A 12,611-nucleotide genomic window follows, 5' to 3' on the forward strand; every position below is an offset into this window, starting at 1 on the left:
GATTGATTCCGCTTGACAACTTGTTTGCACTCTCTTCCTCCCTCCTCTCCCTCTCTCGTGCGTCGACGTTTCTCCGTCTTACATTTTCATGAATACAAATATGTTAAGTAAAATCTACGCTTCACGGTGGTGCCCAAGCCGATACGGCGACGATCGATTTTCACACAAAGCGACAATCTCGTATGCATAATAGATACGATGTATAAAATTTCATGGCGGTTTTGCCGTTGAAAAGAAACCGAAAGCAAGAAAAAAACAAAATGGCGATCCGTGCGAGGAATTCCACGCGAGATTTTCTTCCGCGCGAATTAATACGATATACACACACCCGCGAACGAAGGAGGACCAGTTTTTCAACGAACTTTCAAGTCTTCGGTATTTCCAGATGGAAAAGTTCTTCCCCTCCGTTCGCGGTGAATATACCGAACGAATTTCCGTGCCGGCAGAATTTCGTTCCCGCGAGTAATAACGCGGCGAGTCAAAATATCCGCTGAAATTTCAGTTATCCGAGGAACTTTCGTTTTCCTTCCGATCAGTCTTAATATTAATCGAAATCGTTGCAACTACAGGGGCGTAATGAAATTATTAAGTTTCGACGAAAAAAAAACCTGGGGTATTGGCTGTGCATACTTTTTGGGCAACGAAGAATTTCGCACAGTGGTTTGAAAACGCGTTTTTACTGACCAAAAATCAAAATTTCATTGAAACCTTCTAAAAGTTGGTAATCAAGGGTTTTTGTGGTCACTGATAATGAATTTGACATTAAAAATTCAAAATTCAAGATGACGGATTCAATACTATGCATATATTGTTTGGAAACTCGCTTTTCACGGTCAAAATGAAGAAGACACACATATTGACTTTTTTCAACGCAATATCTTGTAGTTATTCAGTGTATCTAATATCATTATATTATTTATTTTATAATTACAATTATTTCATTATATATGATTATATTATTATATAATAATATTTCCGACATTAATTCCAAATTGTCCAAATATTCAAAGAAAAAAGAATTCTAACATCTGAGGTCAAGCCGCTATAACAATCAAGCGGTATACGTGCCTGAATACTATTCAGACGCCAAAATACCGCGGGCTTCTATTTCTTAAAATTTACATACACAAAAGGTTGCAGGAGGTTGCAGTTAAAATTTGCTCTTCTTAACAATTGCTTAAACTTTCATATGAAACAAGTCTGATTCTTATAATTCAATAATTTTTTTTAAAACCTCTCAAAGTCTAAATTACTATAAACTTGACACTGCTTAATAAAACTATAATTAAAATCTTTTATTTACTGTCGTATAATTAGTAATAAAAATAATTAGTTTCACTTTGAATTTCAACATTTTGCCTTCAGAACGTCACCCTTGATTACAGAATTATCTAAAATGAATAATATTTTGGATTTTTAAGGTTTCAAGTATTGTTACTTTACAGCAAAAAAAGTTTTCAAAAATTGACTTTTGGTTAGTTGAAACGCATTTTGAGACCACTGTGGCACGGTTCCCTTCTAAACGGGCCATAGACCATAGGTATGTATACCTCATCATCCGTGCACGAAGAACCCAACGATGAAGAGTTTTACATGTTATATGTATAAGTTGACCATCATCGATTTCGCCTTGTAATAACACGGCTTTGTTCGATCTCCTCCCCACCCGAGGCCCTTATATTAAGCATTCCAGAGCAACGATGCAATAATGCGCGACTATCGGGTGCATAGAAATGAAAACAGGACCGGGGCACGATGAATTTAAAATATTTCGGGATGGATATTGCTACTCTGATCACGGTTATCCACCTATACAGAGGCAAGGAGCGACGAGATAATGTAATTTCCGAAGAACACCATCGGTTTCGGTATTCCTTACTGGCCAGTCGATCCTCTTTGACCTTTTACGGGAATTGAGTACTGTAATCTTGAGAGGATTATTGCATTCCTTTCATCAACGGGATCGAATTAACTGTAGATCATTCCACGGAATAATTCCCATGATGCACGGTGAATATTTGCATGTTTAAGTTTTTTATAATAAGTACTCTAGGCAGTATACATAGTCAGGTAATCAGTTCCGTCGCATACGGTATTGACAATTAACAAGAGAATAACAATGTATGGGAAAAACAATTTATTGGAACATATTCTACCATTGTTCACGTAAAGATATCAGATAATTGTACATAAATTAATAAGTAAGTGCGATATGAACACCAGAATAGAATTACTTTATTGTCAAATATCTTCCTGGAATGTTCGACACGGTACAAGATTTAGTTAATTACCAGAAAGCTCAGGATTTATACTTTCAGTACTTAGTTTTTGGTTGCCAGTTTCAGTTTTTATAAAAGAAAAGATTATACTTCTGGTAAGAAATCGTAAGACACCCATAAGAGCTGTGTTAAAAATTGAATTTTCAACAATCTGTTTCATATTCATTTGATCGACGACCTACTCTCAAATTTATTTAATTATGAAGAATTTCATTTAATTATCTAGTCTTTCGAATTGGCACGAACCACCTTTTAATTGACATCCAACCAATCGATTGAACAATTCTGAGCTACAGCCAGTCTGTGTTTTCGCTGTTCCAGACATGAAACCATCAGACAGGAGCGAGAAGGCGATGCTGAGTGGGAACGCGCAACCTTCGGACGTGTTCTGTTCAGTTCCAGGACGATTATCGTTACTAAGCAGCACCAGCAAGTACAAAGTTACGGTAGCCGAGGTACAAAGACGACTATCGCCACCGGAATGCTTAAACGCGAGCCTCCTTGGCGGAGTCTTACGGAGGTAAGATGCTACCACATCGCAACTTTAGGTCCCCGTTCCCGTTGCGCTCGGGCCTCGTTTGCATAATACAATTTTATAAGGGGATTAGACTCGCCTGTAGTCAGGCAATGATACGTTGTTGCTTGATGGCCCCGTTGCTACACGTAACGAAATATCATTCGTCGTTAGATCGCTGGCTTTTCTGTTAAAATCACCATCTTCTTTTCCATCTCCATTTATCGTGCAACATTTAATCCCTCGGTGCACGAACTTGTTTTCTTTCAAAGTAAAAATTATTGAACAGTGGAGTGGTACAGCAGCGAAGCTGAATGCTTATTTACAGACTTCTATTGTCCGTTTTGCATTGTTATTTACAACCGTCGCGTTGTACGACTGGTTTATATGTGTTCGACAACTCGCAGTTCTGTTTCGCATATTTGCTGAGTAATAACTGACTGCAGAAATCATAAATTCATCAGTCTTTGCCTTACTGTCCCGTTTCTGTTTTTAACATATTTCACTACAGTTCGGAAATAATTTCTGTAATTGTAATATGTGTGAAATTATTAACAATAGTTTCTACAACCCCTAGCCATTGAAGTAGGACGACTCACAATTTTCAACATTCTTGCTAATATTATAAAACGAATTCCGTATAATTCTAAATGTAGTACCATAATTAGTAGTTCTACCTTAGTAAAGTCCAGGCACATAAATAAATTTAATTCCATTATAACAATCTCTAATCCTCAGATATTATTATTAAACATACGGAAAAAAAATTAGCATGCAATGCCCGAGAAGGAACATTATTAACTCAATCCTCTCAAAATGAAGAATATACTGATCTCATATCCCTGTCGATCAGTTCGGCATTTTGAGTCTCCCCCTCATCTCTTAAACCTGTTTGCCCTGCATTTTAATCCTACCATTGTGCAAAAAAGAACTAAACAAAACAACCAGACAGTAGATATTCATAATCCGTTCAGTAGTGATCCTTACAACATCCAGCGAGATTTAAGGATTACATATCTTTGAGCTGTCTAATAAGAGGAAAAATGAAAAAATTCTTTTTATATGCAGAATTATTGTTTACTAAAAATTCAACATATACATCTTATTATATGTTATTTCCTTAGTAATTTCTGAAATATTGAGATATATATTTATTAACAGAAAAAAATGGCTGTCATTCAATTATACCCAGTTTCATCAAAACACCAGATCTATGGTACCAGATATATCTCTGTGGGTTTTTATCTGAAACCAGTTTTTAAAATTTTATATTTAAGTATTTTTGTATTTCTAATAAACAATAATTCTGCACATACAAATAAATTTTTTAAGTTTCCCTCTTATTTAACAGCTCCAAGGTACGTAACCCCATTTAAGGAAACGTATCAACGGTATCAGCGTGATCCTGCATGTCGTTCCATCTCGAAAAAAAAATCGATCGCGTCGATAAAGAGCATAAGATACCGTATTACCGTGAATAACGCGGTAACACATCCGTACATTTGTTGATCCGGTGGCAAAAATCGAGAGAGCAGACCGCATCATCGGACGGAACAATGGCCTCGAGATAGAAGGATACCACGGAACCCGAGATACCGATAACTTCCGTGGACCGTTACGCGACTTTATCTAAGCCCGGGTTAATTAATAAACGTGCGTTCGCGTTCATTCAGGGGCCAAGCTCATACCCCCACGGCCACGGACAGCCGGCTGATTTATGGTGTTTCTCCTCTTGGAAGCGGGAAGCGCTACTTTCTTTATCTGATTCGCAATTTTCACTCGGCCCCCAGAACACTATCCGTTGCGCAATGCTTTATCACCAAAGGCGTGGATAAATCACCGTGGCAACAGGCGAATATATCTCACGCACGCGAATCGTACGTAACTCTGTACTTTCTGTACGTGTGTTGGTTACCAGGTGATCCGCGGTTCTCTCGATTTTTCACGAAGGTGCCACTGCACGCCTCCGAGGCGTAGGCTTCCATACGTAATAATAATGACGATACCTTCATCTTCGCACGTTCTCTGATACACGAGATGGTAACGAGCCTGTGAGAATCACCAGTAGTGCAAGTCAGTGGATTCGTCAGTCGAGAAATAAATTCTATGTAACAGGAAAGGGGATAAGAGAACTTCATACACTGCGTGGCATAACCATAAAAGCACTTCAAAATTTTATATTCTTATTTGTTGTTGTGGTTAAAATAAAAAGGAACCATGTATGCCATGTCTAAAATCGTGTTGAGAAATAATGTTTCTCTAGAAAGGATAGATCATATTCCCTAGAAAAAAGTAGTTTGTTTTTATGTTAACCATAGTATACGAAGATTGAAACTGTCTGGGTGGTTTTATGGTTATATAGAAACAACTCCTTGGTTGTACCACGATTTACTCGATACCGTATTGTACTATACGGAAGCTGCATCCAAGACTCGTTTTACGATCAATATCGCCTTCAATGCGTGGACCATTACCTTTATCCGTATCTAATAAGTAATAACCAAGTATGTATCAAGGTGTATGAATACGAAATAACCTGCGACTCATTGCCCTATTTCTTTTTTAAATGGGTGCTTAGTTCTGTTTCGATTATTATTTACCGATGACTACATAATCTACAAAAAGTACGTCTAACCTGAATCACAAGCAATTTCTAAAACAAAAAAACATACACACCTACGTAGGAACGCCTACGCCCAACTATCTACACGAGACATGACCGAAGGCTGCGTTAAGACAGTGCCACAAACCGGAGCAAATTCCGCGCAAGAGCGAGAGAGGGACGAAAGAAAAAAAAGGGAGTGTGGAATAAACTGCCAATAATATGGTCCCGATCTATCCCAAATGCAAATGAGACATTAATAATTGCATAGCTCCGAGTGTCAATTCCTCGTACAAGCAGCCCTCGGGCAGTAGCCCAGTGTGCATTCGAGGCACCGCGATATAATTCATCCATTCGAATAGCGATCCGGCTGATAATTACACGCGGGCCCGGTTCTCTCGCCACCATAGATCCTACCGTGGTCCATCTGCCTTTTCTTTTGTCTCTCAACGCTCGCCCCGTACCCTTTTACCGACGCGGTGTTCTACCTTCACGGCGAATTAAGGTTTACGAGCGACGGGTTTACAGTGCATGCGAACAATCCCACGTCGTTCCATGAACGTCGCAGCCCCCGCCACTCGTCTTCAATTGCCGGTTTGCCCCCCTGACGAAATTAAAATTGCAACCTAGTTTATCGACTGCTCGCGACCGACAGGGATTGATATTTTATTATACCCGCGCGGGGATCGTGGACATTCGATTCCTCTCGAGCGTATCGTTTCCTCATTGGGTGAATCAGAAATGGGGTCCTAGATAAATTTGGAACTCATAAGGTCGAAAGAAGTTTGGAGGGAGTAGATTCTAAAGAAATTTCGAGGGAATAGATGCCAAAGAAAATTCGCAGGAATAGAGTCCATAGAAATTTAGAGGTCATAGAGTCCAAAGAACTTTGGTCATAACGTCCGAATTTCTTTGGACTCTGCAATGTTGTGAATGTTATGTATTGCAGTGTTTGATTTCGTACTGTAATAGTGTATAAGGATGTTGCAGATGTTGAAGGGCATGAGAAGAGGAAAAAATTATTGTCATACCGAAATTGATTTTGTTTGATTGTGGAGAATTAATAAGAGAGAGAAAACTATATTACTGTAGCGTATATATTAAATACACGATGTTTCGAAATGAATTATTATTTACAAAATTAGACATTAAAAACACTAAAACAGGGTTTCAGATATGATCAAACAAAATTCTATTTGGGATACTTTTCCCATAATGGATAAACAAGAATGTTATTGCTAGTTATAATTGTGCAATCAGAATTGCAACCCGCATCCCAACAAAGTTTCTCGTTTTGCAACAACCTATTATTTAATTTTCTTCATTTACTTCACCTCGGTCATTGGAACGGCAATAAATTCAGAAGTTACGATGCGCAAACGGAGCACCGAGAAAAGGTGGAAGGATCTGCAATACGACCGGCAGATGAACATCAATCTTTTTTCGAATAATCGTGGATGTTTAAATTATCCCCCGGTGAAAACAATTCTATCTGGTGGATCTTTTGCAACGCGGTGTAACTGTCGATCGTAAACCTCCGTTTGGTCATAAAGGTAGAGCGCAGCGGAAGAAGGGAAACTGGATGAAATAGATGAACGGAGGAGAAAATGAAAGAAAATTTACAATTATATCGACCATCGTTTGCATCTTCTGGGAACTCGTAAAATGGATTAAATGCAACTTCGTAACAAATCGCTGCTATGGAACGATTTAATAAAACAAGGTGAAGAAGAATTATCGTAGAAAACTTTCTAATGAAGTGTCTACTTTCTAACGAGTATGAACTTTGCAGCTTGGAGAATTAAAAGATAAACAGTTATAGATGATTATTTTGCCATACTATTATCTCTTAGAAATACAACGTAGAGTACAACGTTATCCATGGTATAAATGTATATATATGTGCTGATTTCTTGTGGAAAACTATTAAATTGAACCAACAGTTCGTTCGAATTTTACAGAAAAATGCACGCCTAAATATTAAACATTTATTTCTGCATTTAGTGAATAATGTGTCGACCACTATTTTTAATGTCTTAGTTGTGTCTCTAATGATACTGTGTGGATAGTAGGTAGTTGATTTAATGGTACGGTTTGATTGACATGTCTGCTATGAATTTGTCAACATTGTTTAACTGTTATTCTACAATTTCAATGTATACACATTTATACCATTTGTATATTGAAATTCATCCTTATTTATTACAGAACGATGCCTTTTCAAGCTTATTCTACTACCAATGGAAATAATAATATATAATTAATACATCGTATTTACCGCTAACGTTTCGCGATAAAGAACAGAAATTACAATACCGAATTGTTTCCTTCTCAGGGGTAATCCTCCAAGTCGTTAACCGATGGCAAGAACGTAGCGGGCACGAAAATGAAACATGAAATTATGAATAAAACATACGTTCAAATTACCTTTTACGATTCCAACGCGAAAAACGCGCGTTAAGTTTCCCCGGCGCGCGGCCAGCGAACTTTTTCACGCGCCGATTCGACAAACATTTGCGCGAACGTTATACAATACACCAGTGGAATCTGAATAGCTTGTCAGACATAATCGCTCATAACATTGGCACCGGTAAAAGTTAATACCGGTTTGCTGCTGTAGAGAATTGTTAAAAAGTACGTTTCAGTCTACGAAATGAAAATAAAGTGACTGGAACGATTTAATCTTTCGCATGAGTGGTTCGTTAAACGGTGAACATAACAATTCACTCTGTTACTTATCATTTTTTCTTACAGTTTTAAACAGAATGTAAATGCATTTAACGATTAATTTGTTTTTCTATTAGGAGATTTTAGAAGTATTGTATATATGCATTCATGAAAACAATTTCTTTATTATTTTGGGACTGTTATGTCATTTAAAAATTTAATGAACGTCAAGATTTAATGTTCGCAACATTATTCGTTTTAATGCATGTGTGTATTGAAGCCTCTATAAATAGAAGATAGATCGCTAAGATGTAAATAATTCTTATAACAAACACGTGGAACTACATAAATATACTCTTATTAATATTGTTTTCGGAACAACATGTTACTTGTTACACCAAGTCTTAATCGAAAACGCATTTTAAAATTTCAACTATAATAGAAATTCCTAGGTTTCTATTAACTCCTATTTCGCCTATTACCGGAATTTCTAGATTCCTATTAATTCCCATTTCCACTATAACAGAAATTCCTAGATTCTTACTAATTTCTATTTCGACTACAATACGAACTCCTAGATTCCTATTAATTCCTATTCCGAATATTGTAAGAAATTCGAAGAAAGCTTAAAAATGTGTACTTGATTCAGATTTTTCAGAAGCTTATAACACGCAGAGAATGCAAATTGGATCAATCTTATCAAAATTTCTTACATTTTAATCCTACCAGCATCGATCGACGTCTTCTTGACGATTGTTAGCGCCGTGTCAGAAACATGTTCGATCGGAGCGAGGTCTTCCGGCTCGCTAATGTAAGCGCGAGCGTCGCAGACGATTAACGATGCTAGTAACCGAGGATGTCTCGAGTAATCAGGGGCGCGCAGGGCGTCCTAGAATTCGCGTCGAGGGACAGGAATCGAGTCGAAGGGCGCGAAGAATATCGTAGAAATCCTGCGAGCAAACCGCTCTCGCTTAAGAAGACAAGACTCCTTCTCCGGGACAAGACTCTGTAATGAGTGGAGAATTGCTCTCGTCACGTTCGGGGGACTCGTTCTGACGGCGACGATAATAAATATATGGGAACACTTCTATCTGTACGTGGATTATTTAACGCTTCGACTGCCACGTCACACAGACGTGGGCGACACAGTTTTCAGTTCGGAACTAGAATCTAAAATTTAACAGTCAAACATTAAATAAACCAGAGTTTGATTTGGGCCTATGGAATTCGAGAAGATTATCAGAGTGCCTATTGCGATAAATCTAGGCATATGGGTAGACTGCGGATTTTTATGCAAAATCAAATTTTATAAAGTGATTCTTGAAGACAAGAACAAAAGTAGGATATTTCATCTTCTCTTAAGTATGTTATTGAGTTAAGAATAAAATAGAAAAAGTCGTTGCATTCGATGAAAGTTTTGTCTTTTACTGTATTTCTCAGAACTCTAGAGTCTATAAATGCATAAAATCCGCAGTCTACTTATGAGTTTCCATTTCATTGAAAATGTTAGTCTGACGTTGGAAATTTTATACATGTTCGTTAATTGATAACGTGTTAATAGGCATTCTGGACTGAAGGATTAATAGGTAGGAATCGATTCATAACTTTCCTTTTTTATTGTAGTAGGAAATTACAATCTTGAACCAATAAGGGTAATAGAATATAATGAATTCTTTTTCCATTTTTATCTGAAGGAAAATTAATAGGTTTCATGTTGATAAGAATCGATACCGACCAGCCTCGTAACAGGCTTCCGAGGTGAAAAGTGTTAATATCGGAGGAGAATCGAGTGCCGATACGTGGAAGGACGCTGGGTTGCGTAAAGTTCTCGGTAAATATCCTGGGACGATAATCGTTATATAATTTATACGGAATAATTGCAGGTTAATAGGGGCCGGTAAGAAACGATGTATAGTATTATGACGAATTATTATTTACGTGCGACTATAAAAACGAGACCGTGACATTAAAATACGCGTGTACACGGGCTGCGTGACTACCGAACGAGTGTACGTGGTTTAACACCAGCATGACTTTAGTGTTACGACAGGCAATGTGATTCTTTGCTTAACGTTGGCGTGCCTTGTCAAAGAAACGAGAAAAAAATGCTGGTGTTTAGATGTTCGGATACTGGAGGTTTTACTGCACTCATCTGGACACAAAATAGTGTGTTACTCAGAAGTACAAGTAATCATAACATTGTCTCGTTACACCTCTAAAAAAAACTGAGACTTCACCAACATCGATCTAACGCATATTCATTTCGCCATATTAACATTCATGAGTCGGAAATTTAAAGCACTTCAGCATCCAACTCAGCTATTAATACTTTAAGACGATATCGAAGAGTCGTGTCAATCGGCGTATTAAGGCCCAACACGAGCAAACGAACAACGACGATCGTTTTACGCTCTCGATTCGATCCGGTCGGAAACATGCACAACAGGTTTATCCTCCAACGAGACCGATCTCCAAACTATGTATGAGCGTTCACGAATTACCGCAGGAATCCCTGGCAGACGTGGTTACACTTCTAAATCAGGTTCCCGTTCGCGGTTATCTCGACGCGTCGACAAGGATTACAAGTATAAATAAAAGTCATTGTCTCGGCATCGGCCAAGTTAAGGTGCAAACACTTGAGGGGTTTAATGCAAGAGGGATCTATGCCACAAAATGTTGAAAAGTGAGATTTTTATTGATTTTATCACCTCTTGGTGTCTAGTTACTATCCCTTAATTTATAACTATATGGCGGACCTGGGCATTTCTCAAATGATATTACTTGAAATATTATTTCAAATTACATGTTATTTTATTTTCTAATTATTTGAAATAATACTTAGAAATAATTGTGAAATTGTTCTTCGAAATTGTATCAGGTGACTAGGTCTGAGTTTGATTTATTGACATTTTTCTGAAGAGTAACACCCCTCTTCCATCTTCCACACCAGTAGAACGATAATTTTTTCTTCGTGACAACAGATGGGTCCAAGCAAAAATCTTAAAAAAACAGTATTGAAAATAAAGGATCGAAATAAATTATTTCAATTATTTCTTATTTTCATTTCAAATAAAATTTTCTCAGGTCTACTACGTGGCAACGCAGCAAAATAAAAATTAATTGAACCAATTCAAAGCCAAAGTGACTAACTCCATTTTTTAAAATTTTTTCAAGTTTCAGTGCCAAAGCACTTGATCGGTACTGAAATTCGTATAATTAAAATAAATTTCATTGATTATTGTTGTGGATTTAATCACTTTAGCAAATGAACGGCTCAGTTGAAAGTACGGTCAAAATACGCATGACATACGTCTGACGCAATGGGTTATACTACTTGAACAGTAGATTCCCAGATGATGCACCGGTACCGATGGATGACCCAGTTACATTCAATGAATCAAATAAAATGAAATGAATGAAACCAACTCCTGATACAACTGAAGAGTACGCCTCTCAAGTAGAATAACCCGTCGCGTCACACTATTTTACAGGTATTTCGCCTGTATATTCAACAATTAATAACTCGAAAACAAAGCCTTGCACACAATTTCGTCATTCTTGACTTTCGTCTTAGTTTCGCATGTAAAATCCATCCTGTGATAGTGTCCCACATTTTTATTAACACCCTACATTATTCGAATAAACTTATGTCCGACGCTGTCGTGTTACAATAAACGTTGCCAGCAGGCCATAGTTTATTGCGTGTGTTCCAACTGTTTGGGCCTTAAACTAACTTAAGCAATCAACTATGATTCTTGCTTCCACAAATTGCGGGCCAGTTATTAACTTTAATCGACTCCGCGACTGCAAGCAAATATTCCAACTATAAATCGTACTCCATTACGTGTATACTATTCACGAACACCAGTGGAGACGCACCTTTACGAGGAAGCGAAACGAAAAACGTAAAACTAGAGAGGGCAGATGTATATATTAAAATGTTCTAGCGGTAAAGTGTATTAATTGCCGAGCGAACCGAAAGATTACCGGACCGACCGGCTGCCCGAGCCGAACAAAGGTGGGCGAGATACGCATTACCGTTATGTTGGTCCACGGATGATGAATGAATAGGATGTCTTGAGGGCCACTATCGAATTCTCGATGGTGTTCCGCGGAAAGACGTACTTCAGAACCAGTTGGCAATTGCGAGACACCAAAGATTCTTGACTTCTTTGAATACTTAGCCACGCAATACGTCCGGGAAATGTTCGTTGAAGTATTCTTCAATAGATTTTACATTCTCGTTGCTGCTTTTTTTAGTTCTCCTTAAAATCGTTTTTACGATTCGCCTGGGCTTGGTTAGGTTTTTAGGTTAGGTAGACACTGTTTTCTAACAAAAAGTAGAAGATAATCGAACATGATGTCCTTGGAGATTTTTTGTTCCATTCGGCTTCCCCACCACATCTTAAAATATTGAGGAGTATATGTATAGCTGGGACAACCTGTACAGGTTAAGTATTTTTATACACTGATCACAGTTTTCGATCGGGTTTTCGAAAGAAACACAAACAATAAGGTCAATTTCAATTTCTGAACACCAGAGATAGAG

The 12,611-nt window shown here is 37.8% G+C and overlaps 1 protein-coding gene across 1 annotated transcript in view; it reads left to right on the top strand.

The window, feature by feature from the left end:
* Positions 1-12,611, top strand: part of LOC107185854 (transcription factor AP-2-epsilon) — a 109,049-nt gene that overhangs the window by 83,686 nt on the left and 12,752 nt on the right. Inside the window, exon 5 of the mRNA XM_015573627.1 lies at positions 2,601-2,799. Within this exon, the coding sequence (XP_015429113.1) occupies positions 2,601-2,799 (199 nt within the window). The remainder of the gene's footprint in view (positions 1-2,600; positions 2,800-12,611) is intronic.

Source organism: Dufourea novaeangliae, unplaced genomic scaffold (genome assembly GCF_001272555.1).
Source record: "Dufourea novaeangliae isolate 0120121106 unplaced genomic scaffold, ASM127255v1 scaffold56, whole genome shotgun sequence".
Classification (NCBI taxonomy): Eukaryota; Metazoa; Arthropoda; class Insecta; order Hymenoptera; family Halictidae; genus Dufourea; species Dufourea novaeangliae.